Source organism: Sinocyclocheilus grahami, unplaced genomic scaffold, assembly GCF_001515645.1.
Source record: "Sinocyclocheilus grahami isolate Dianchi unplaced genomic scaffold, SAMN03320097.WGS_v1.1 scaffold1006.1, whole genome shotgun sequence".
In the NCBI taxonomy this organism is placed as follows: domain Eukaryota; kingdom Metazoa; phylum Chordata; class Actinopteri; order Cypriniformes; family Cyprinidae; genus Sinocyclocheilus; species Sinocyclocheilus grahami.
The window spans coordinates 220,883-248,659 of record NW_015506185.1 but is presented as its reverse complement, the minus strand read 5'-3'; the positions used below and the strand labels follow the sequence as shown (position 1 = coordinate 248,659).

The 27,777-nt window shown below is 38.1% G+C and overlaps 2 protein-coding genes across 4 annotated transcripts in view; one reads left to right on the top strand and one right to left on the bottom strand.

The window, feature by feature from the left end:
* The window catches only part of mylk4a (myosin light chain kinase family, member 4a), a 26,774-nt gene extending 4,432 nt beyond the window's left edge, over window positions 1–22,342 (bottom strand). Inside the window, exons 1-8 of one of the 3 annotated variants that reach the window (XM_016250742.1) lie at window positions 21,862–22,342; window positions 13,048–13,138; window positions 12,366–12,819; window positions 11,734–11,990; window positions 7,912–8,017; window positions 6,955–7,048; window positions 6,112–6,221; window positions 4,170–4,311 (exon numbers count right to left, since the gene is read on the bottom strand). In XM_016250742.1, coding sequence (XP_016106228.1) covers window positions 4,170–4,311; window positions 6,112–6,221; window positions 6,955–7,048; window positions 7,912–8,017; window positions 11,734–11,990; window positions 12,366–12,819; window positions 13,048–13,138; window positions 21,862–22,005 — 1,398 coding nt within the window. In that variant the 5' untranslated portion in view covers window positions 22,006–22,342. Of the gene's footprint in view, window positions 1–4,169; window positions 4,312–6,111; window positions 6,222–6,954; window positions 7,049–7,911; window positions 8,018–11,733; window positions 11,991–12,365; window positions 12,820–13,047; window positions 13,139–14,046; window positions 15,093–21,861 lie in introns of those variants that run through there. The other 2 variants (XM_016250741.1, XM_016250740.1) reach the window with 2 other exon arrangements.
* Window positions 22,343–24,833: 2,491 nt separating this feature from the next.
* Window positions 24,834–27,777, top strand: part of wrnip1 (WRN helicase interacting protein 1) — a 12,646-nt gene continuing 9,702 nt past the window's right edge. Inside the window, exons 1-2 of the mRNA XM_016250769.1 lie at window positions 24,834–24,969; window positions 26,837–27,063. Coding sequence (XP_016106255.1) covers window positions 24,834–24,969; window positions 26,837–27,063 — 363 coding nt within the window. The remainder of the gene's footprint in view (window positions 24,970–26,836; window positions 27,064–27,777) is intronic.

The following is a 27,777-nucleotide window of genomic DNA, read 5'->3' as shown; positions in this document are numbered from 1 at the left end:
TACAGTGGGGCAAAAAAGTATTTATTCAGCCACCAATTGTGCAAGTTCTCCCACTTAAAAGGATGAGAGAGGCCTGTAATTTTCATCATAGGTATACCTCAGCTATGAGAGACAAAATGAGAAAAAAAGTCTAGAAAATCACATTGTAGGATTTTTAAAGAATTAATTGGTAAATTCCTCTGTAAAATAAGTATTTGGTCACCTACAAACAAGCAAGATTTCTGGCTCTCACAGACCTGTAACTTCTTCTTTAAGAGGCTCCTCTGTCCTCCACTGGTTACCTGTATTAATGGCATCTGTTTGAACTCGTTATCAGTATAAAAGTCATCTGTCCACAACCTCAAACAGTCACACTCCAAACTCCACCATGGCCAAGACCAAAGAGCTGTCAAAGGACACCAGAAACAAAATTGTAGACTTGCACCAGGCTGGGAAGACTGAATCTGCAATAGGTTAGCAGCTTGGTGTGAAGAAATCAACTGTGGGAGCAATTATTAGAAAATGGAAGACATACAAGACCACTGATAATCTCCCTCGATCTGGGGCTCCATGCAAGATCTCACCCCGTGGGGTCAAAATTATCACAAGAACTGTGAGCAAAAATCCCAGAACCACACGGGGGGACCTAGTGAATGACCTGCAGAGAGCTGGGACCAAAGTAACAAAGGCTACCATCAGTAACACACTGCGCTGCCAGGGACTCAAATCCTGCAGTGCCAGATGTGTCCCCCTGCTTAAGCCAGTACATGTCCAGGCCCGTCTGAAGTTTGCTAGAGAGCATTTGGATGATCCAGAAGAGGATTGGGAGAATGTCATATGGTCAGATGAAACCAAAATATAACTTTTTGGTAAAAACTCAACTTGTCGTGTTTGGAGGAGAAAGAATGCTGAGTTGCATCCAAAGAACACCATACCTACTGTGAAGCATGGGGGTGGAAACATCATGCTTTGGGGCTGTTTTTCTGCAAAGGGACCAGGACGACTGATCCGTGTAAACGAAAGAATGAATGGGGCCATGTATTGTGAGATTTTGAGTGAAAACCTCCTTCCATCAGCAAGGGCATTGAAGATGAAATGTGGCTGGGTCTTTCAGCATGACAATGATCCCAAACACACTGCCCGGGCAACGAAGGAGTGGCTTCGTAAGAAGCATTTCAAGGTCCTGGAGTGGCCTAGCCAGTCTCCAGATCTCAACCCCATAGAAAATCTTTGGAGGGAGTTGAAAATCCGTGTTGCCCAGCGACAGCCCCAAAACATTACTGCTCTAGAGGAGATCTGGATGGAGGAATGGGCCAAAATACCAGCAACAGTGTGTGACAACCTTGTGAAGACTTACAGAAAACGTTTGACGTCTGTCATTGCCAACAAAGGGTATATTATAACAAAGTATTGAGATGAAATTTTGTTATTGACCAAATACTTGTTTTCCACCATAATTTGCAAATAAATTCTTTAAAAATCCTACAATGTGATTTTCTGGATTTTTTTTCTCATTTTGTCTCTCATAGTTGAGGTATACCTATGATGAAAATTACAGGCCTCTCTCATCTTTTTAAGTGGGAGAACTTGCACAATTGGTGGCTGACTAAATACTTTTTTGCCCCACTGTATATGTAATGCCATGTCAGCATCAAAGGCTATTTTCATGGCAAAAAACAATTTAGAAATACAATAAAAACCAGCAAACAAACAAGTTATATCACACAATATTTTTTTACATAAACATGTGATAAAAATTCTAAAACTTTTCCTTGCTAAATTTTACTAAACTCTTTAAGTGAGTTCCACTGAATTAACAAATAAAATAGCATATTTTATAATATATATATATAAAGAGAGAGAATAAATATATAAATATAAAAAACAAAAACATAAGACAAAATTACTAAAACCTAAATTAAAATTAACATGAAAACTGAACGTGTTAAAATAAATGTATAAATAATAATATCAAAATAAAAGTCTAAATATTACTAAATATTATAATAGTTTATAAACACTCAAACAATGGTGTAGGATTTACTTTGAAGCAGTTTTCACTCAGAAATATAGCTTGTAAATTTCACAAAGAGTTACAAAGAAATGGCAAGTAACACACTGAAGTAAAAAATCTGAAACAAAAATATAAATGTTAGAAAAAATGACAAGCACAAGCCAAAATTAAAACAAAAACTAAAATTAGCATGAAAACTAAATGTTATGAATAAAAACGTAGTCAAGTTATTAATTACTACAACAGCATATAAACAAAATAACTAAAAACTGGCATAGGATTTATTTTGAAACAATCTTCACTCAGAAATTGCCAGCATATTTCACAATTAATTGGAAAGAAATGGCGAGAAGCACTGAGTAAAATAAAAAACTTACATAAAATAGAAATATAAAAAAATAAAAGTACAGAACAAAATTACTACAGCAGAAAATATGAAAATAATATACTAAATAATATCATAATATATAATAATTGAAAAAAAATGGTGTAGGATTTTCTTTAAAACATTTTTTCACTTGGACATTGCTAGTAAATTTCACAAATAATTATCAAGAAAAGGCTACATTAAACACACTGAATTAAATGCTACATTTTGAAGTAGAAAGTCTGAAATAGTATTTTCTTGTCAAATGCACTCCAATAAACTATACAGTACATAATTAGGTTTCACTTTAGAACTGTTGACTATGAGTACTGTTGCACCTACATGTCTACTAACTCTCATTAGAGTATTAGTAGAGTATTAGTAGACTGGTAGGGTTAGGGTTAGAATAAGTTGACATGCACTTGTAAAGTTACTGATAGTCAGTAGAACGTCTGTTGAGAGAACATGACAATAAAGAGTTAGCAGATATTAAGCAAATGATCTACTAATACTCTGATGAGAGTTAGTACACACGTAGGTGCAAAGTTACTTATAGTCAACAGAATGTTCAGAAGGCACCATCAGAATAAAGTGTTACCCATAATTTAAACATAAAATAGGGGGAGTTTTGTTAAATGCTCATTTTAATTCAGCTAGATCATTTTACAGCATGTGTAACAGCACACGTGACTCACAGCATGTACGTGATGACGCCCAGACTCCACATGTCCGTGTTGAACGACACAAAATCATAGTTGACCACCTCAGGAGAGAGAAACTCCGGCGTCCCGAAATTCACCCGCAACTTCTCTCTGGGCTGATACCTGAAGAGAAGGAACGTCTCTTAACTCGGACGCTTTCTCGTTTCTGAACAAAAGCATGAGTGCACTTACTTCCTGGCCAGTCCGAAGTCGATGATTATTTGTGAATTTGTGAGTCTGCTGACACACAGAATGTTCTCCGGCTGCAGGCCACAAGAAACAGCAAGGGTTATGAAGGGTTGTTTGCTTGTTTGCTTTAAAACTAGAGGAATGTCGGACGTTTTTCTCCTCTGAGGGCCAATGACAGATCATATTTTCAGTGTTGGGGGTAATGCATTACAAGTAACGTAATCAGATTACTTTTTTCAAGTAACTAGTAAAGTAACGCATTCCTTTTTCATTTACAAGAGAATATCTGAGTTACTTTTTTTCCAATTTATTGACTGACAGCTCTCCTGTCCCCATGTTGAGAGAAATCAGAAGATGTTACTGTAGTTCTAAAATAAATATGAATATGCACTCACAAAAAACAAAAACACAAATTCAGTATTCCTCGAAATTAATAAAAATAATGCAACTCAGAATATGACGCAAACCTGCAAAAATGAAATGTTAAACAACACAAATATCCTTTATGTATTAATCCCCGATGATCCAGTTCAACCGTACTAATAAGCAAAAGTTACTCTAGACAAACATTTGTGTCTTTTTTTATTGCTGAAGTGTGTTGAAATTTTTTCTCCTGCGTTCTACTGTACGGATGTAAATGTACTTTCCCTTCAGCCTGAGGCTTATTCATTTCACTTTTGGTGTGAAAGGCTTTTATATTTGCCAAAAATATAACTTTTTTATTTTAAAATCAAACAAGCAAGCCCAAACGCAAAAGTAACGTATCACATTACTTTCCATAAAAAGTAACTAAGTACCGTAATTAGAGAGTAGCGCAATATTGTAATGCATTACTTTTAAAAGTAACTTTCCCCAACACTGGATATTTTTTAGATGTAAGTGTTTTTATCGTTGCATTACGCTGGGTCTCTGCTTGTACCTTTAGGTCCAGATGGAGGATGTACATTTTGTGCATGTAGCGCAAGCCTTCACAGATCTGCCTGATGAACATCACCGTGTCGAGCTCCGTCAGCTTATAGTTCTCATCAATGATTCTGTCGAACAGTTCACCTCCATCAACACTGTTCAGAGAGATCAGCACAGAATCAGTTTAATTAACTTTACAATCCTTACTTGTGGTTACAAGTTACTCGTTAGCAGAAGTATCAGTTAGGCTAACTGAGACTCGTCACAGCACTTGCATATCATTGCTCTTTTGTTGATTTTGATTGCCTCCATTGTTCTCATTTGTTAGTCACTTTGCATAAAACCGTCTGCTAAATGACTAAATGTAAATGTAAGTATTAAACGACTCAATTTTTATTATTACAATGGTTAAGTCAAAGAAAAAGTAGCATCACTACTTTTAGTCACTCTGCAGCATTGTAGGACTATACAGTGGGTACGGAAAGTATTCAGACCCCCTTAAATTTTTCACTCTTTGTTATATTGCAGCCATTTGCTAAAATCATTTAAGTTAATTTTTTTTCCTCATTAATGTACACACAGCACCCCATATTGACAGAAAAACACAGAATTGTTGACATTTTTGCAGATTTATTAAAAAAGAAAAACTGAAATATCACATGGTCCTAAGTATTCAGACCCTTTGCTGTGACACTCATATATTTAACTCAGGTGCTGTCCATTTCTTCTGATCATCCTTGAGATGGTTCTACACCTTCATTTGAGTCCAGCTGTGTTTGATTATACTGATTGGACTTGATTAGGAAAGCCACACACCTGTCTATATAAGACCTTACAGCTCACAGTGCATGTCAGAGCAAATGAGAATCATGAGGTCAAAGGAACTGCCTGAAGAGATAAGATTAAGATTAAGATTAAGAAGAATAAGATTCTCTGGTCTGATGAGACCAAGATAGAACTTTTTGGCCTTAATTCTAAGCGGTATGTGTGGAGAAAACCAGGCACTGCTCATCACCTGTCCAATACAGTCCCAGCAGTGAAGCATGGTGGTGGCAGCATCATGCTGTGGGGGTGTTTTTCAGCTGCAGGGACAGGATGACTGGTTGCAATCGAGGGAAAGATGAATGCGGCCAAATACAGTGATATCCTGGACGAAAACCTTCTCCAGAGTGCTCAGGACCTCAGACTGGGCCGAAGGTTTATCTTCCAACAAGACAATGACCCTAAGCACACAGCTAAAATAATGAAGGAGTGGCTTCACAACAACTCTGTGACTGTTCTTGAATGGCCCAGCCAGAGCCCTGACTTAAACCCAATTGAGCATCTCTGGAGAGACCTAAAAATGGCTGTCCACCAACGTTTACCATCCAACCTGACAGAACTGGAGAGGATCTGCAAGGAGGAATGGCAGAGGATCCCCAAATCCAGGTGTGAAAAACTTATTGCATCTTTCCCAAAAAGACTCATGGCTGTATTAGATCAAAAGGGTGCTTCTACTAAATACTGAGCAAAGGGTCTGAATACTTAGGACCATGTGATATTTCAGTTTTTCTTTTTTAATAAATCTGCAAAAATGTCAACAATTCTGTGTTTTTCTGTCAATATGGGGAGCTGTGTGTACATTAATGAGGAAAAAAAATTTAACTTAAATGATTTTAGCAAATGGCTGCAATATAACAAAGAGTGAAAAATTTAAGGGGGTCTGAATACTTTCCGTACCCACTGTATATATATGAAAGAATAAATTACGTAATAATATTATGATTTTACATTAATCACAACATTACAAACTGATTTTATAAATCAGGATAAATTAAAAATTCTAAATTATGAAGACTATATAAAACTATTCATTTGAATTAACTTTGAAGAGACTTTAATTTGAATTGACTGCATGCTTTATTCTATTTAACGAGAACTAGCCAATAAGAATGAACCAATTAAAATGCACATACTATTCAAGTGCAAGGATGATGTCGTTCCTGGACTCGTAGGCGGCGTAGAGCTGGATCAGGTTAGCGTGGTCGAGCTGGTTCATAACCTGAATCTCATTCTTCACCACCTCCTGGCAGATAAAGCACATTAAAATATTATTTTACAACTGAGCACTGTGTGTAAACCACTGAGCCTGTAGAACACAATTTATATACCGAAAACTTGGTGTAGGATTGCTGTTGGTTATTGCTGTAGTTGTAGATTATTGCTGCTGCTGCAAGCAAGTACAGGAACTTGCTACTGCCAATGCATACAGCGATACAGTGCTGCGAGTATTTAAGACATGCTGCTGCTGCACAAATAGCTTATAAAATAAGCCGTAGCAGATCTATACAGGTGGAGCTGGGGATGGTGGAGGGTTTCAGAGGAACTCTGAAAGCGTGCTGCAAAATGCTCAAGTGGATGCTAAGCAGCCATTTAAATGTAAAGCAGCAAGCTCATTGGCTGTGTATGCAACATGAACCAATCAGCTTGTGCCAAGTCATTTAACACTGTGAATATCATCAGTTAGCGCCATCTAGAGTTTCATTAAAGAACTAGGCATATAAGATATATACATATATATATATAACAAAAACGCAAAACAAAATAACTTAAATTAACATTAAAACAGGCATTACACAAATAAATAAAGTTGAGTCAATATATTAAGTATATAAACACTTAAAACAATTGTGTAGATTAACTTTTAAACAGTTTTTACTCAGAAATTGCTAGTAAATTTCACAAATAATTACAAAGAAATGACAAGTAGCACATTAAATCAAAAACTGAAATAAATAAAATATAAATATCAAATGTACCTTTTCTTTTTGACTCCTAGCTTTGATTATCTTTGCAGCCAAAGTAAGTCCAGATGAATTTTCAATGCATTTATGCACCTGACCGTATCGACCACTGAAAGGAGTTAAGAGCAGTTATCAGTGACAGTTAGGACACCTAAAAAAATGATTACACTTTATTTTGATAGTTCACTTTAGACATTATACTAACTATTAGTAACTACATATCAACTAGCAGTCATTAGTGTTAAGTGTTAGCTTAATATCTGCTAGTGCTAACACTTTATCTTTATAGTCCCTAAAACACATTGTTGACTATAAGTAACTTTGCACATACATGTCAACATATTCTACTAACCCAAACCATAACAGTCTACTAATACAACTAATGCCTGCTAGTTGACATGTAGTTGCTTATAGTTACTTATAGTTAGTAGAATGTCTAAAGAAGACTGTCAAAATAAAATGTAACCAAGTGGAAAGTAAACACTAGTTCTGAGAAAAGATCCTGCAGCATTTGTGCGCAGATATAGATACTCTGATATTTTGTTATCTGCGATGACATTCACACGTCTAAGTGTGGCTTAAGTGTCCAAATACTTTTTTGGAGCCACTGTATATGCAAAACGACTTAGAGGTGCAGACCAGGAAGGACTTCTGGGACTCTGTTGTAATGCAGCGGGGGTGTCATATTTTTCAGATACTATTGCATTAACAACAAGAAGAACATTCCCTTTGAAGAGACGGATTAACACCTGGTGATTAGTTTCCAGCTGGCGCAGAGGTACAGTTTCACATACCCTGAAATCCCAATGTAAAAATAACTGGCTTGACTCTGAAGTTATGAATCGGGTGAGAGGAGACCAACTGTAAGGTTATGCAATTAGCCTTTGAGTGGATTAGCATAAATTACACCGTCTTTAAAACATTCTGTTCTTAGCAATAGGCTCCAAAATGCAAGAAAATACTTCCACGGACCCTCCGAGAACCTCCTGTCGGTTGATAGTGTAGAAGTTGTTAATCTGGTTGGGTTTGGCGGACACCACGCGGTGGTTGAAGGGTGCTGGTGGAGGTGGGGTGCAATCTGCAGGACAGGAGAAGATGAGAACAAACATGAAGGTTAAATAGTTGACATGCCTGCTGACCAGGCACATAAGTTGTGTTTTGTAAGCTGTTGGGATGCACGACGAGCTGCTAAACTAGTTTTCAAGACACCTTTGGTCAACCAGTGCTACTAACCATAATACTTAATTGGCTGCTCATTTGCCCATTTTGAGATTACTGACATAGTCGATTAATGATTGATTAGTTAAAGACTTGAAGTTTCTCAAATATTTGAAATTTGTTTTGTAGACAAAAATGTCATTATGCATGAATTTCATTCCAAAACTAAAATTCCCAAAACTAAATCTGGAGTGGATAGTAGGAAAACCTTAATCAAATGTGTATCATAAATAAAAATAATTTGTTCATGAAGACGGTTGAGAATGTCCAGAGAGTATATTTTCCAAAATATGGAAAATAGTCATAACGAAGGAGTAGTAGTCCAAATATTTGACTGGCATCGGTTAACGGTGCTGTTTGAAGTTAGTATTTCTAGTAGAAATATCACTATGATGATCTTAGATAATCATAAACATTATATAACTATATTTTTATATTGTCAACTGAATATTAGGGATGCACACTATTGGATATTCAACTCATTTTTGCAGATAGCCAATGCCGATATATTTTCCTGTGCAGAGAATATTCTTTTTTAATTTTTTTGGTGGTTTTTTTTTTTTATAAAAACGTACTTGTTAGAATTAAATAAACAATGAAGCTCTTTTAGAATGAGAGTACATTGAAAGCTTTGAAAATAACTATAAATCAATTGCTGCATTTTTTTTAGACAGATAAAGTGGTAACCTTAACATTTTATTTGAAGATTTAACATTTGTAGATGGTCTAAACCAAAACAGTTGTAAAAAAAAATATTTTAGACCTCATAAATATTTTTAGTTTTCATAATGTGAGTTATTCGTCATATCGGCATAATTTTTCATATCGGGCCGATATTTACATTTTAAATCATTATCGGCCCATTCTGATAACGTTGTGATAATATCATGCATCCCTACACAATATATTGTAGATCATTTTTGTAGCAAACTGATAAATTAGTGAAATGGTGGATTATGAGATTGCAAGATATATATTCCGCTATTTGGTAACATTTCATTTTGATAGCCTACTTTAGACATTCCACTAACTATAAATAGCTTTTCAGCAACATGTCAACAAGCAGTCATTAGCTTATTAGTAGACTGTCTGCTTAATATCTTCTAACACTTTATTTTGATGCTCCCCAAAACACTGTTCTGCCTATAGGTAACTTTGCACATACATCTCAACTAATTTTACTAACCCTAACATAACAGTCTACTAATACTCTATTGAGAGTTAGCTGGCATGTAGTTGCAAAGTTACTTAAAGGGGTCATATGATGTTGCTAAAAATAACAGTATTTTGTGTATTTGGTGTAATTAAATGTGTTTATGCGGTATGTGCATTATTTTCCACATACTGTACATTATTGTGTCTCCTCTATGCCCCGCCTTTCTGAAACGCGTAGATTTTTACAAAGCTCATAGGTCTGAAAAGCGAGGTGTGCTCTGATTGGCCAGCTATCCAATGCACTGTGATTGGCCGAATACCTCAAGCGTGTGACGGAAATGTTACGCCCCTTACCATACTGTGATGCCCTGTCCGGCCGGAGCGACGAGACAAAAACATTAAAACCCATTATAAACTAGTCTTTTTACACGTTGCACACATCTGAATATTTGGGTTGAAGTGTTCTGGAACAGTGTTGTAAATACAACTTAACCACTGATTTCTAGTCGTGTCCTCTTTTGGAAGACCAAACAAAGTAGTTTTGCTTTCACAATGAAACACAGCGTCACACACGGCGGGCTAGAGCAGGGGTGGCGAACTCCGGTCCTGGAGAGCCGCAGCCCAGCAGAGTTCAGCTCCAACCCTAATTAAAACTCACCTGCCTGCAGCTTCCTAGTAACCGTTCAGACCTTGATTGGCTTGTTCAGGTGTGTTTGATTAGGGTTGAAGCAAAACTTTGCCTGGCTGTGGCTCTCCAGGACCGACGTTCGCAAACCCTGGGCTAGAGTGAGCTGCAGACGGCGGCCTAGAGTGAGCGGCAAGAGAGAGTGGACTCCGCTTCGTCCACGGTGAAAGCCGATCCGGCGATCCACAGCGCGAAGTTGATGTATTTCCTCAGCAACCAGCATGGATCAGCTCCAGGCATGACGAAGTGGATATCGTCCTCTTTTGGAAGGCCAAACAAAGTAGTTTCGCTTTCACAATGAAACACACAGCGCCTTCACGACATGGCGGCGGCGGCAACAACAATACTACAGCGAGAATAAAAGTTACGCCTTCTTTCTTTGCGTGAATATTTGGGCGGCGTTATGCAAATCTTCCCACATCGTGACCTAGACATGTGGGGGCGTGTTAGAACGAGCCGTTTTAGGTAGGCGTGGTTGACTCTTAACTTTTATAAAGAATATCTCTTTGGATTTGAGACTTTAGTCTTTGCAACTTTACAGATCTTCTTTATGCACCAGGAGCTTGTAACACTCCAAAGAGAAAGAAAAAATTGAAATCGCATCATATGACCCCTTTAAAGTCAGTAGAATATCTAAAGCAGACTTACCAATGAAGAAGTGATCACTGTGATCTTCATCTTCATCCTCATAGCTCTCCTTCTTCAGTTTGCTGAAATCCAACTCGAATTCCACGCCATTGGCTTTGAAAACACCACGCAGATCTTCAGGTTCCTGTGGCTCCTCCTCGCTCTTGTCTTCTCCCTCCTCAACCCTGCTCTTCTTGTGGTCCTCCAAACCCAGATCTTCTTCTGTCACACGTCGTTTGCTGCTGATGGTCACCTCATCCGTCTGCTCAGACTCAATGCTGAAATAACACAAACAGAACAGAGGCTAAAGACAGGAAAACCGAAGCTCAAATCTTATTTGCAAGAGCACCAGTGAGGTGAGGTGATGGGATCTGGCTCACAGTTAGCTTTTAATTAACCTCCAAGGTGTTCAATAAAGGTTTAAGTCTAGGCTTTGTGCAGGCCAGTCAAGTTCTTCCACACTGGACAGTGGACACACGGTAAACCATTTCTATATGGACGTTCGCTTTGTGCACATAATCATGCCAGAATTCTCTAGAATGCAGTAAAATTGAGGTTTGTCATTAATGAAATTATTACCCATCAATTACAAGTTCACATACTTTTGGTCATTTTGTATATGACATGGAAACTCAATCAGTTTCACAACTCACCTTTGCACTGAGTTCTCAGTTGGTGTAGCAGGCTCTGTATCAGTAATATCAGGTTCTAAAGGTCCATTGGTAATTGTCTGGTCCTCCGTACCCTCTACCTCCTGATCTTTGAGTATGCCTGTGGTCTCTAATGGCAACTCTTTACTCTCTTCCTCGATTAATTTAGGTGTTTCAGCTTGGACCTCCTCTATCGTTGGCTCTGCATCTTTCATCTTGTCTTCTTTCAGCTCCAGAGTGACCTCATTTTCTTCTTTCAAACTCTTCTCTTGCTCAGGTTCAAGCGGCTTGGCTTCCTCAATGATAAGGTCCTGCTGAATTGGAGTAACCAAGCCATCCTCCGATTTCTGCATGCATTTCTCCAGATGTTGGGATGCTTCAGAACGTTCTGCATTCTCTTAATTGAAATCGCATCATATGACCCCTTTAAAGTCAGTAGAATATCTAAAGCAGACTTACCAATGAAGAAGTGATCACTGTGATCTTCATCTTCATCCTCATAGCTCTCCTTCTTCAGTTTGCTGAAATCCAACTCGAATTCCACGCCATTGGCTTTGAAAACACCACGCAGATCTTCAGGTTCCTGTGGCTCCTCCTCGCTCTTGTCTTCTCCCTCCTCAACCCTGCTCTTCTTGTGGTCCTCCAAACCCAGATCTTCTTCTGTCACACGTCGTTTGCTGCTGATGGTCACCTCATCCGTCTGCTCAGACTCAATGCTGAAATAACACAAACAGAACAGAGGCTAAAGACAGGAAAACCGAAGCTCAAATCTTATTTGCAAGAGCACCAGTGAGGTGAGGTGATGGGATCTGGCTCACAGTTAGCTTTTAATTAACCTCCAAGGTGTTCAATAAAGGTTTAAGTCTAGGCTTTGTGCAGGCCAGTCAAGTTCTTCCACACTGGACAGTGGACACACGGTAAACCATTTCTATATGGACGTTCGCTTTGTGCACATAATCATGCCAGAATTCTCTAGAATGCAGTAAAATTGAGGTTTGTCATTAATGAAATTATTACCCATCAATTACAAGTTCACATACTTTTGGTCATTTTGTATATGACATGGAAACTCAATCAGTTTCACAACTCACCTTTGCACTGAGTTCTCAGTTGGTGTAGCAGGCTCTGTATCAGTAATATCAGGTTCTAAAGGTCCATTGGTAATTGTCTGGTCCTCCGTACCCTCTACCTCCTGATCTTTGAGTATGCCTGTGGTCTCTAATGGCAACTCTTTACTCTCTTCCTCGATTAATTTAGGTGTTTCAGCTTGGACCTCCTCTATCGTTGGCTCTGCATCTTTCATCTTGTCTTCTTTCAGCTCCAGAGTGACCTCATTTTCTTCTTTCAAACTCTTCTCTTGCTCAGGTTCAAGCGGCTTGGCTTCCTCAATGATAAGGTCCTGCTGAATTGGAGTAACCAAGCCATCCTCCGATTTCTGCATGCATTTCTCCAGATGTTGGGATGCTTCAGAACGTTCTGCATTCTCTTGATTTAGTTTCTGAACCTCTTCAAGCAACAGTGCCTGCTTCTTCAAAGAGACTGCTTCTACCACAATATAAACATAGTAAAGCAAAAGACTAGAGGCAAATGCAAAGTATATCAATGTATTACACATACAGATACTGCATAATTGTGCCTGATGTGATTTAAATTATTTTTGCATTGAGTATATGTCATTAGGTATTCAGCCATGTCATTTTAATAAGCTTTTTGTCTGGATGGTGTTAAATGTACAGTAAGTGCCATGTTTTCAAGTTTTCCACTGTATTTTACCAGCTGAATCGGGTGGTTTCTTCTTCTTCTGTGCTTTGAGGCCTTTGAGGCTCAGACGAAACTTCCCATCTTTAACTTTGTGATCTCGTAGCTTAGTAGCAAAAAGAAAATATAGCAAAGTCAAAAGATGAAGGAAGTAGTTTAAAGTGTAAAAATGTATTTGTGTTCCTCTGCAACAAAATAAACACACATACATAAAAACTGTAATATGTAAAGCAAATTTTTGCAATTCTTCCAGGGTCGCCAAATGTGACATGACAATTCTTGTAAAATGCATATATAAACTTAGCACAATGAAGCGAGGAATTTTTTTCTATCCAAGATAAATAATTTTTTGGGCCCTCATTCAAGAGAAACTTTAGAACTTTTAGTGCAGGTAGTTTCCTGTTATGGACACAATATGAGTGGGATGTGTTGTTAAGAAACACTGCTAGTCTGGGAATAGTTGTAAAAGTGTTAAAGCATAAAAGTGCTGCTCTGCCATATGTGATGCATAAATGGCATGGTTTCCCTAATGTGGCACCATCAGTTGAAGTCTTTCCCTTACATAGCCTGGTGGATGATGTGTGGGGATTTACAATAACACAACACTTGGTATTTTGAAGGGCAAACAGATGGGGGTGGGGGAGTAATGCCAGATTCCAGTTGAAACTATAGCCCAACACACAATTCCAGCTGACTTCATCTATTTCCTTTTTCCAAGTCACTGTTCTCCTTTCTAATCATTTAAATCATGATGATGCCACAAGTAAGAAACTAAGAAGACCAATTTAGTCACGAAAGTCAATCTAACTTCAGTAACTGGTTTAATGGCCAAGTGAGTGTCGACCGTTTGAAGACCCTCAAATTGGCACCATACCTTCTATCTCTACTTAAGAAAGTTTCCATGTAATGAATGGAATCTTAACATTGCTTCTTTCATTCAGTCGTCTTCACAAATTGACAGTTTCACCTGGTTGCACATACTCTGATGGTCTTCCATCGGGAGATTTAACTCACCTTTATAGTGACAAGCTCATTGTTATCTGAGGCCTGGCACTTGCTGATCAGTTTTATTTTACTGTCCTTGGACCTGAGGGCCGAAGCTACTTTGCTCTTCCGAGAAGCTGGCCCTTTGAACATAATATCTGTGATTTTGGAAGATTTCACAGTTTCTCCAATAAAGCTGACCACCTGTTGAATGCTCATCACCACCCTTTCCACTCCCTCCAGCTTTTGGGTTTGCTGCTCCGAGCGTTGATTTACTGCCAACATGATGCTGTTCAGTTCTTGGCACATCTCCTTCATCTCATTGGCAGGTCCTGTACGGATAACTGGAGGAAAATGGATCTCCTCCTTTTCCACTTTCAGAGTTTCAACGTCTTTCTCGATTCCATCAATGTCCTGAGACATGCCGTCGAGTCGGCTGAGCACTTTTTCCTGGATACTTATGAGCCTGTCCATTTTGCTGCTCAAGGAATCAATCCTGACCTGGAGCAGGTCAATACCTGTGCTAGAGTTAGCAGAACTCATGGCCTTAACTAAAACCAACTAGACTTGTGGACAAACTAACAGAGATTCACCTGTAGAGGATGTAGCTGGATCAAAAAGATAATCCAACAATAAGCCAAGCGGAAAACTGATACGAGACAGAAGTCGGACAAAAACAAGTCATTTTAAATCCCCCAATAACAAGTTGATCCATCCATCTCTTCCTCTCCATTGAACGCTTTATGAACCTCTACCAAGTGGAGGTCACACTAAGAATGGAATGAGCCGGTCTCAGTAAATGTAACTGGTATGGGGTGCTTTACGTCAGCAGGTCCTGGGGAGGGGCTATGTTTGGCTCAGGAATTGCTGTGTGATATCTGAGAAGCTTTGAGTGCTAAAGCCATGTCAGATGCCTCCCTACAAGGTGTCAAAGAGGCCCCAGAGACACCCGGTTTCCAGAAAGGGCTGCTCAGAAAATGAATGGAAAGAAATTTGAGTACTGACCTCTCTTTCACCTTGAGAGGTTCGATCCGAGACGTCATGTTTTTTAAGATTTCACATTGATGGAACTTGCCAGGAATTCCAAGGGCTCGAATTCAGAAGGAATGAAGCCAGGAATTGGGGAAACCAAGAGCATATGAATAGATCAATTAAAAATGATGGGGAAAACTGAAGAAAAATACAGAGGGCGATGACATGGTGATGGAACAAAAATATTAGATTGGAGAAAAAATGCTTTCGTGTTTTATTTTAAAGTATTGCGTTCCCCCGAGAAACTTTTCTCGCAAAAAATACAGCTTTTCCCTACAAAACATTACCTTCTCTTGCAAACCATTTGTGTTCTCTCACAAAACATTTACATTCTCTCTGAAAACATTTAAGCTCTCTCGCAAAAGTGTTGCATTCCCCAGAACACTTTGCATTCTCTCGCAAAAGTATTGCGTTCAACCAAGAAATGTTCTATTCTCTCACAAAGCATTTGTGTTCTCTTGCACAAGTATTTTGTTCTCCCAAGAAACATTGCATTCTTTTTGCAAAACATTTATGGTCTCTCAATATATCACAATTCTTTCACAAAAGTATTGCATTCCCCCAAGAAATACTGCATGCATCTAAGAAATGTTGCGTTCTCTCACAAAACATTTGCGTTCTCTTGCACAACTTTTGTGTTCTCCTGAAAAATGTTGCATTCTCTCACAAACGTTTGCACTCCCTCAAAAATGTTTCACAATTCTCTCACAAAAGTATTGCATTCCTCAGATAAACGTTGCGTTCTCTCGCAAAACATTTGCATTCTCTTGCACAAGTATTGCATTCCCCGAGAAACTTTACTTTTGCTCACAAAAGCATTGAAATAAGAAATGAAAAATTTAATTTTAATACAATTTCCCTCTCACCACAATTTTTCTTCCCATCTTCTTTTTATTTATTTATTTTTACCATCACCGTGCCTTTTTTAGAGGCTCCAAACAAAACAACCTAATCTGAGGCTGTTTTTATATATAAATAAGATTATGTTTCTTCTGATTTACAAACAGCGTGGCAGATGATGGCACGCTACTATGGGAAAACAGGAGCCTGTGGAAAACTTTTGACCCTCTCACAGCTGAAACTAGAGCCAGTGTCAGTGTTCTGACTGATTCACCCTCTCCAGTCATCTAAAACAACTTACTCATCCACAGTTATGACAGTTACGGATCAATTTTTACTTAGAGGATGAAATATGAAGCCCCCTTCACCCTCCCCACCTCTGCCTTATAATACAGGTCACTTGACCCAGTTCAGATCACCATAAATAAATGATTTTTGAGTCATAATGTTGTCCTTGAAAGATATCAAATATCCTCTTGAGGATGAAATATGAAGCCCCCTTCACCCTCCCCACCTCTGCCTTATAATACAGGTCACTTGACCCAGTTCAGATCACCATAAATAAATTATTTTTGAGTCATAATGTTGTCCTTGAAAATTACATATTTCTCAGATTTAATTTGCATGCTGCAAACCCAGATGTCTTCTCCCAGAATAGCATTAGAAACAGGGCCGCTACTCCAACACCACAGTCATCGTCTCATAGTCATAGGGTTGCAAAAAGGTGGAAAATTTCCAGTAAATTTTGGAAACTTTCCAGGATTTTTTGGAATATTCCAGGGAATTTTGGAAATGTTCCACCCCTTTGCGACCCTACATAGTCACATGCATCATTTGACTTATAGATGGCGCCAATGTGGATATATATAAATATATATATATATAAACACAAATTTGTAGCCTACGGAATAAGGCATACACAACGCTGAAATTAATAGATATTTACACTGTATTTACTTGCAATTCAGAAAATATTTGTGCCCAAAAAAACAAAAAAAAGTGCATTGGCCATTAACAAGTCTGTTGGCAAGTCTCAAGAGAAGGAAACTTCTGTTGTTTATGATCACAATGTTCTGGCAGTAGACATCTGACACTGACGGTGCTGTGAAAAGTAAGACATCGTTTACATAAGGGTGTGCATCACCTGTCCCGGGACACCAGCAGATGACAGAGTAGAAATGCAGACAGCGGTCATTCTATGTTGTCTAAGACTAAATAGATACTGTGTGACAAGACAGCACAAATGTGTTCAGGGACACAATCCATGGACATCTGCTTTATAAAAATGAGTACATTAATGCATCATTGTACAGACACCTGGAAAACACATACTACCACTGAATTAAAATCGGGAAAAATGTTTGGGTAAAATAATTGTCATAGATTCTCATTACTATAGTACAGCAATGTTTTACAGTAAATTTAATTTAATTAATTGTTGTTAATTTAATAATTTGTTGTTTTTTTAGTATTTCAATTGCCCCAAATTAAGGCTAATAATGAGAGATTTACTCATTGACAGTCACGTTCAGCCAAATATGCTTAATTTTCATAAAAATAGGGTCAAATTTAATTTGATAAACTTATATTACATAAAGTTTTAGGTTTTCAATAAATTATATTAATTAAAATGAATTCAAATTTTAATTAATATAATTGTATTAATTACAATTCTAAAAGTTACATCATATATTCCTGATTTAGAAATGATTTTATTGATGTCAGGGTACACAGTGTGTGTCCTCTACATACAGCACTGTTCCAGCGTCAGTTTGACTGACAGCAAAGTATTTGATATGTCAGCTCTTCAACATATCCAAGAAAAACACATCAGCTCTCTTAGCCAGAGTATAAATTTGGACAGTCGGAGTCAGAGTAACACAAGACGCCAGAGGAGGCCCATACCATTTCAAGACAACAAAACCGTGCAGCTGTGGAGTAAACAGGAGCTAGCAGAAAGCTCTCTTGAGTTTATATTACTAGCAGTTTACAATGAAACCTGATAGATGGAGGTAATACAGCCATACTGAGTATTAGGCCAAGTTTGACTGTGCCGTGCTACGGTGAGCAAGTGACAAACATGTGGAAAAGAAGCTTCTGAGCTTCCCAAGCTGACATACACCACATTCAGACCATTCATGAGCTGATATGAAAGCTAAATAACACATGTTGTGCCGTAATGAATGCTCAGATTGAGGCATAATATGTCATCTCTTGGACAAGGTGGGACAAATGTTTTGAGACCTGAACTAGTTCAAGTCCCCAATCAGGTTCAAGCACGAATTGTTCTTTTGGCAAGATGAAAAGTTGAAGTTGAGTAAATAGACACACACAAGAGAGTAATCGTTACAGGACGATGGAAGCACAGGAAGACCCTGTATTGGGGAAAAAAACAAACAAACAATCAAATGGAAACTTGGGTTCAAGTATCTGTTTCTGTTCCTGATGTCATCTATCAAGCAAAAGCAATGATAAATGTCTTTTAAGCACCCTCAGGCCATCCAAGATGTAAATTAGTTTGTTTCTTCATCAGATTTGGAGAAATGTAGCATTGCATCAGTGTCTCAGCAATGGATGCTCTGCAGTGAATGGGTGCCGTCAGAACGAGAGTCCAAACAGCTGATAAAAACATCAGAATAATCCACAAGTAATCCACACCACTCCAGTCCATCAGTTAACATCTGGAGAAGACAAAAGCCATCATTAAGATGTTTTTAACTAAAATACAAGTCCATAATGACTCTTCCTCCAGTGAAAAAAGGCATCTGGTCTGAATCAGGAGAGAAATCTGCGCAGATCAAGCACCGTTTACAAGCCAAAACAGCTCTGAACAAATATGTGGCTGGATTTATATGGGCTGAACCGAAGATGGACTTTTTCACTGGAGGAAGTGTTATTATGGACTATGGACTCATAATTTAGTTAAAAACTGTTTCAGCTTTTGACTTCACAAGATGTTAAAGGGGTCATCAGATGCCCATTTTCCACAAGTTGATATAATTCTTTAGGGTCTTAATGAAAAGTCTGTAACGTAGATTGGTTAAAATTTCTCAATGGTAGTGTAAAACAACACCGTTTTTACCCTGTCAAAAACAGCTATTTTCAGAGCAAGCAGTTTTATTGCATGTCACTTTAAATGCAAATTAGTCCTGCTGACTCCGCCCCTATCTTCCGAGCCGCTCTCTGAGAGATGCTAACTTTAGCTACATTCATCGTGAAACTTGCTAATTAGCACATTATTAGGAAAGAAGATTTGCAAAGATTCATTAAAAACCTACAGGCATCTGAGATCAGCTCGATTTGAGAAAGGGGAAATGATTTAATGAGATAAATAAAAACACTTGGTGGATTTTTATCATTATAGGGTGGTTGTGTACACACACTGCCAACACACATTTCAGTTCAAATGGCTTGTAAAAGTGCATGACGCATCCGATGACCCCTTTAACTGATGGACTGGAGTGCTGTGGATTACTTGTGGGTTATTGTGATGTTTTTATCAGCTGTTTGGACTCTCATTCTGACGGCACCCATTCACTGCAGAGCATCCATTGCTGAGACAGTGATGCAATGCTGCATTTCTCCAAATCTGATGAAGAATCAAACTCATCCTAATCTTGGATGGCCTGAGGGTGAGCACATGTAGAACTATTCCTTTTTATTGTGCTGACTACACAAATGTAAAGTTCCGTAGAACAAAATACACACAATGAAACACTATTTACTGTATATATTCAATAAGAGCATTCAAAGTATTCCAAGACTGGTGAATCTTTTTATGTGACAACAATGTGCTTATTGCATGAGAGCGAGTACACGTACTGTATGTACACAGAGAGATAAGCAGCTTTTATGTTGTTTATAAGATCTGATTTATGAATTACAGAGTGAAACTAAAGACAGCCAGAGATGGACACATATAAACACAGAGTGTGAGCGGGACACCCATTCGGCGGGGGACTCTTGATCACCCCCTCCATCCAGCCAGAACACTCTGTCCCAGGACTTTTGAGGGTAGTTTGCGACCCCTGGCCCGCAGTACCAGTATCATTTTGCCTGTGCTCAAGCCAACTTTCCGGTGATGGAACCGAGACACGACACGTGCCGAGGCAGTGTAACACAAGATCCGTGTGTAACGCGGGTGTAATGCTCTGGCGCTCATGCGGATACAGTACACATACAACCTCTGTATGCTTTCTGATGAAGATTTAATATCTGAAGAAAAATAAGAATTGACTTTTCTATGTCATCACATTCTTTGAATAGCACTGGAGTTAAATAGCTTGAGCTAATACAGCTAAGGCACATTTGTCCTGTCCTGATTTGGAGTGGACTCTACAGCAGAAAACCAATCTAACATTTGGATGAAAAACCCAGAGATTTGATGAATAGCTAATGTAAGGATCACAAACGGCTTGCAACTGCATTGCACTACAAACAGTATGTAATGATTATGAATATTATAGTCTGTTCATTTATTGCTGCAACTTTCCTGTTTGTATTGTTTTTTTGTTTTTTTCTAAAGCATTACTAAAACCATACTCAGCAAAATCTGAACTAGATGCAACCACAAAAAAATAAAAATAAATAAAAATATATATATATATTCTGTGAATGTATATATTGTGTGATGGATGGTGCATCTGTTTGTGAGCATCAGACTATTTCAAATCCAGCCTCATGACAAACTTATGGGCCGCTCATCTCATTCATCTGAGGTGCAGACAGGAAAAATACCGACTGTGTGGCGGCACTGAATCTCCTGACACTTTAATAATAGATTCAAAGAGTACATAGTTCAGCCTAACTTTGGTGGCCTCGGGAGAAAAAAATACAAATGCACTTGGCAAATCAAGCTAAATAGAACCACAAAATGAACTATCATAAAGAAGACAATCAAACACTAATATTGCAACAAAGTGACAATGCAGAAATTATTGAAAAAAATAATAAATGAACAGAAAGTGCTTTCTAGCTTCATTTTCAATCGTTTGCATTCCCACTTTCTAAGGTTCTGGTAATCCGTATACATACATAATACACAAAAGTAAGATATGTTAAAGAAATGAATCAATATGACTTTAATAGTAACTGTTTACTGATTGAGCCTGATGTTGAGCGATGGCTGTGCTTGACATGAAGGTGCTAATAAATGGACAATCAGATACTCGGCTCTCGAGGATCACTGGATTATGCATGACTCCAGTTCACAGTCATGTGAAATGAGAGACTATTCAAACCTCAGCACGGGGCATTTGTCAACATGTTGTAAAGTCTTAAAGCTGCGTGACTCGCTGCATCAGGTGCTGACAGCGTCTTTACGTCACTGCTGATCAACTCTCAAGCTATCTGTCAAACAGGTGAATGTGTTTGTGACTATTATGCATCAGGTTTGAAGAAAGTGACATGCAGTGTTACATCACTTTAGTGTGCTCTGCCAAACGCTGGAAACATTGTTTCCATAAGCATGACTGCACTCAGTGTGCTTAAATATAGCACTGCATCAGTTAGAATGTTAGAAGTATGCGCATTTAATGCTAACTTTGCTTAATAAACAAATGTGGTAAAAATGGTTTACAAATCAATTATTCGAAAATAATCAAATGTCAAATGAAAAGCATTATTTGAATTGCATGCATTAAAAATGTCTGGACTGAGTTAAATTGCATGCATTATAAATGTCTTATTTATCTCTCAATTATCAGTGCATCACACAGAACAGTGATAGTGTAATGCACAGTGTTTACAATGCAGGGTTATGAACTTCTTGAAAGAAATAAACCATTTTCAAACTTGATTCAATTTGTAACACTACAGCTGTCAGTACTTATTCTCATGCAACAGACTCTAATAATGATTCACTTAAACAGCTGATAAAAGATTTTTTTAATTGCTTCCTTTTTATAACCACAAATTGAAGGTATAAACAAACAGCAAATTCCAGCTTTTATCAGTGGTAAAAAGAACATTTACCTGTTCACTGGCTGAAGTGGAGGATCTGGATTTCCTCCGGTATGAGAGTAAGCCCCAGATTCTGTGCCAGAGATACGATGCCATAAAACACACGCTGCCAACAATCCAAATGTATCTGCCCTTGAAGAAACAATCCATTGTCATTCACTACTTCTTATTTCTTCTCTCGGACTGTTATGGGAACTCAGTGCACAGAACGCTTTCGCAGTGTGAGGGACTCCCTTTAAAAAACACCCTCTTTTTTGTTTCACATGTCTTTGCATTCTCAAGCCCCCTCCTTTTGTGACCACTGGAAGGACCGAAAGGATGAACCCATCTGTCTCCATAAAAGGGAGTGACAGGTGCAGAGATAAGGCTGTTTGAATGGGCTGCTCTCTTTTCACTCACACTCATCATCCTTGTGATCTCTAAACAACTGTTATGCAATGAGCTCATGCTCGACAAGGCAGCCAGTTTCCCTCCACTTCAGATGCCAACGCTGCTGTTATGTACGAATTTTCATGTACTAATTGCTTTTTATTTCCAATTTGTGAACAGCTTGTCGCAAAACGTAAAAAACAAGACCTTCCTCGACTTGCTATAGGTTGCCTATAGCTGGGTAGTAACCGATTGCATGTAATCTGGATTGCTTAATCAGATTTCTAAAATTAAGTATTGGTAATTAGATTACATTTTAAAATACTCGTAATCAGACCAATATTTGATTACGTATTATTCTTCCCATGGTCACATGACATGCAGGTAAACAATTATAACATTTCACATCATTTATGAAGAGTTTTATTTTGATCATCCAATTTAAAAACTTTTAAAAACTTTGGATGCGATTAATCGTTGCCCAGCACTACTTTTTATTAAACTCACAAGACATGCTTTTTTCTTTCTTTACGAACCTCAGGGCACCTCAGTCGTGGTATTGAAGTATTGAAGGTGGAGAGAGCATGTACATTCACTCCCCCCCACCTACAATTCCTGCCGGCACGAGACTCGAACCCGCAACCTTTGGGTTACGAGTCCGACTCTCTAACCATTAGGCCACGACTTCCCCTATATAGCTCCTTAAGCTATGACCAAATAAAAATAAAGTGCATACGATAAGCTCACATGAGATGAAGCTTCAGATTTCAGCTCCTTCAACAGAAATGCATTTTTGTAATTCGCCGAGTATGTCCTGAACATCATTCTGTGTACACCAAATATATACAGTGCAGTTCTTTGTTTGGACACACGTCTGGCCATGGTATTTTTATGTTATAAAACAGTTCATATAATATATACTTCAAGTTGAACTATAATAAGATGCTAGTGTCTTGGTTTTGGGCAGCCCCTAGTACATAAACGGACATAAACGTAGTCCCAATCTGATTCCCAAATTACGCTCACAGACCAGCTAATGCATTTTGAACACTGGGGACAATAGGAGATTCAGAGTTGCACAGGGTTATATTAGTCTTCATGAAAAATACATTTTGTTTGATTGTTACCAAGATGATGCAATAAGGTTAAAACTAGCTGCTGGTTTGTGGTTAATATAGTTTTGAAAAGTAGGCTAAGTAAAGATCGTCAAGCTAGAGGACCAGCAAGGGTGAGTGACAGAGGTACGCATGCTAACATTTTAAGAATGATTTTCACTCGCCAAAAGTTTTCTGGAGATTGCAGACAGAAACCTGGATCAGAAGATTTGGCAGAAAAAAAAACTTGTCTGCAAGTGATATCCTTACGAGAGGCTGACAGACACACCAAAGAGTGAGAAGAAGGCCTTCCATACCTTCAAAATAAATGGGGGTCACATTTGGAACAGTGAGAATGCATGGGAGAAGACTCCTGCAAAATGCAATGGTGGAGCAAGTAGCAGTGGCGCCTTGCTCTCAAATCATGACAGACAGAAGGGAGATGATAATGCCATTGTTGCATCATTCGTCGGAGAACATATGCAATCGCATATCCATTGCAGAAGGAACCTGCTGCACTCACCAGAGCAGAGAACGGAGAGGAGGAAGTACATAGGAGTTGGCTATATCAAGGATTTCTGCTGAGCTTGGGCTGGAGTGTCAGTGGAGACACAGGAGGAAGTTGGAGTTAAAAAGAACGGCAAAGATGCTGAACTAGTGCATCGAATGCGGCACCTGGAAGGTTAATAGTGTGTTGCATTTGCACTTGGAAGTCGAGGATTCCGAGTTCCCATAGAAACTTTTAACTGGAATTCAAGTTGAAATTCCGACTCGGAATCTCAGGAATAGCACCTCGGGTGTGACATCATTCCATGCACTTAAGGCAGGATGATGAAACAATTTCCAATTGACCTCTCGGTAAGCCCAGCCGCCATTAGTTACTGTTGCTCACTCGGACAAACAAACAGAGTTGCTCACTGTCTTACAATGACAGCGGTCAGTGTGAAAACCTCGTCCCTAGATGTTTTTGATACATTTTGGACACAGAAGGATCGTCATTCAAGTGGGACTTAAATATGCCATGCGGGATATATAAAATATTTGCATTACCATTGCATTATCTGTGCTGTTATTTGAATTGGAATGCACACGCACTCCTTAAAAACAAACAAACCAACAACAGATCCAATAGACTTGTAGTTGATTTCCATGTAGCTGCATGTGCTTAACGTGAGTCTGTAGCACAAGCCTTCCACTGGATGGCAGCAGTCTACAATGTTTTATCTCTGTGGAGCCAAGGTTTGCGAGAAAGACCTCAAACTTCACCATAAATGCACACTTATGGATTGGCAGTCTAAAAGCTAAACATTTTAGAAGATTCAAACCAGTAACCCAGCTGTTAATAGTGCTAGGCATGACTGGCATGGCATTCAAAACTTAGATCACATGTAAATAATATTTACTTCAGCTGTGTGTGAGTGTGTGTGTGTGTGTGTGTGAGTGAGTGAGTGAGTGAGTGAGTGAGTGAGTGAGTGTGTTTGTGTGTACTTGTATTTCTACCTGTTTGCCCTCAAGCTCGATATGTTTCAGCTCCCAGAAGCAGCACGTGGTCTCGACTCTCTCCAGACAGTGGAAAAAGGCCTGTTTGCCCAGACTGATGCTTTCAGAGCACCGATGCACAGCCTTCAGTCTGGCTTTGACTCGAGGAGATTCATCTGTATGTATATCATGATGTATAAATCTCAATTTCCAAAAATGGACACTATGAGTACGTACAGTATAAACATACAAAATAGTATAAGTACGCACAAACATACAAAATAAAGACATTTGAAAGCATTCATCATTTATTATTTAACTTTTTCTTAGGCCCAGTTTTTGTTTTACATGACTTTACAGGCAGCATTTGCAATTTAAAAACTCAACATTTTATTTTTAAATGCAGCTTAATATTTATTTGCGACCTGTGACACAGTTAATCATCATATACTTCTCTACATGACATCTTAACCTTGTCATATGAAGTACGCTGTTTTAAGTTTCAGTTAGTTGCAAGCTGTGTGTGTTCGAATCAATAAAAAGAATCGACTCAAAAGAATCATTCCATCTGGGAATCGGTCCCACTTTTGAACGTTATGATTACGATTCATTCAAACCCCCAGCGACTCAACACTGCTTTTGTGCTGCAGGGACACATATCATAAAATTAGGTGTTATATAATTGCATTATTTTAATATTTTAATAAGCACAGGTCTGAAGAAGTTCGTTTCATTTTTACATAAATATATTAGTTGCTCTGAATGACGATGGAGCATTATTTCACTTCATTTCGTTTTAGCAAAAGTTATTTGAAACAGTAAAGTAGACACTTGTAGACTCGTGTATATAAAAGCACTTTTGTAAATTGAATTTGATGTGGACGTCTTGTCTTTGACCCAGTATCTCTTAAAGAAAACATGTTATAAACAAGATCTCAACTTGATAATGTTTCACAAGTCTTGTATTGTGGTCCCAGAGACTCCAGGTTTAGAATTAATACATTTGTGTAGTATACTGATCGTTTACTTGAATTTAGATTTTAGCCACACACATTTTCACAAGTATTTGACCTATAAAATCCTCAAAAAATCTATTTTAATAGCTTGAATATATACTATGGTATAGTTTACCCAAAGTTAACCATTTATTACACACTGATGTCTTTCCAAACCTGTATGGGTTTATTTTGTATCTGCAGAACACAAAATACAACTTTATTTTAAATTTTTTTTGAAAGCCATTTTTCACAATTATTTGGTGTCTTTCAGGTTTAGGACAGCCTGAGTAAATGGTGGCAGAGTTTTAATTTGGGGGTGAACTTAATGTTTTACGGCAGCCTGTATGAGTTTCTTCTGTTGAGCAGAAATAAAGATATGCCATTTTTGGGTGAACTAAATGTTTAAATCTCTAATATTTTAATTTCTTTAAAAAAAATAATTAGGCCTTCCGTCCACACTAAATTTGCATTTCTTATTATTTCTCCAAAATGTCACATGCTTGCTGCATAATAATAATTGAGAAGTTACATAGTGGGAAGTCTTCCCAATCCTAAAGTGACTCGTTAAGCCGTGTGGAAGGCTCAGATTAGCGGTTGACAGGTGCATGCGCTAGAATAATAGTCCCTGAGGGTCATTTAGTGAACTTGAATGTGCTGTTGTTTTCACATTCACCAGGTTATCATCTTGCCTTCAGTGTTTGCATGGCAGATGTTTTCAGACGAGAAGCTTCTGTTTGATTGCTGTGGTGGATAGTGCAGTTTGTGCTGTGTTCGTAGCTCATCATAATGAAACCGAGGAGACGTGGTGAACGAGCCGACGTGGCAGATGCAGAAACAGACCTTCCTATGTCAAGTGTCTGGTTTCACTTATTTATGTTGGTGTTTTAAAGATCGCCACATGGATTTACAGCAGAGCAGAGCAAATGTTGGGTGTCTGTTCCTTTCCTGAGGAGTTTGTGTCAAATTTGATCGTTCTCACGATTTCAGTTGAGCCTACAAGTCAGAGAAAATGTTAAAAAACCATCATGTCAGCATAATTAATATCAGCATCTCATTGTTTGTCTGCGTGTTGTTTACAGACCACTTTGGCCCATATTATCGCCAGCTCCATTAAGAAGAAAGGCACAGGACGTTTCGTGACGCTCTCCGCCACCAGTGCGTCCACCAGCGACGTGCGAGAGGTCATCAAACAGGCCCAGAATGAGCTCCGTCTGTTTAAGAGAAAGACCGTTCTGTTCATCGATGAGATACATCGCTTTAACAAATCCCAGCAGGTCAGTTACATTACAGTACAGGTACAGTAGAGCCCTATGAAATCTGTCTGATTTTATTTATCGGTTGCATAACCGTTGCATGTTGCATAATAACAACTGTATTTATTTATTTTTGTCATTAATTAAATGCATAGTATCTTTATTTATTTATTTTTTGTCTATTAATTAAATGCATAACAACTTTTATTTATTTATTTTTTTGTCTATTAATTAAATGCATAATAACAACTTTATTTATTTATTTATTTACTCACCCCCCAAAATTCTGTGTTGTGTATTTTATTTATTTATTTTGGTATTCAAATGAAGGCATACAATATAAATTTAATTGATCTTTTAATCAAACAACCATTTTATATTTTGGCAAACTTCACATTTCTGCACAACAACTTAATTTTAAAATTAAAACATGGAGGAAAAAATGTGTTTTAGTGTGTTTTCATAATTGTATTATTAGTGTTATTATATTAACATTCTACCGTACAATTGTAATATGTTTCTGTCACAATTTCTTCAACTTTTATTTTGATGGGTTGCCGTAAAAATGAAGATGTTGTTCATGTATTTATGTCTGAAAACTCAGCAAGCGTCACACAAGCGTAAATAGGTAAAACACAATATCTTCCACACACACACACACACACACACCCTCACACACACACACACACACACACACACACACACACACACACACACACACACACACACACACAC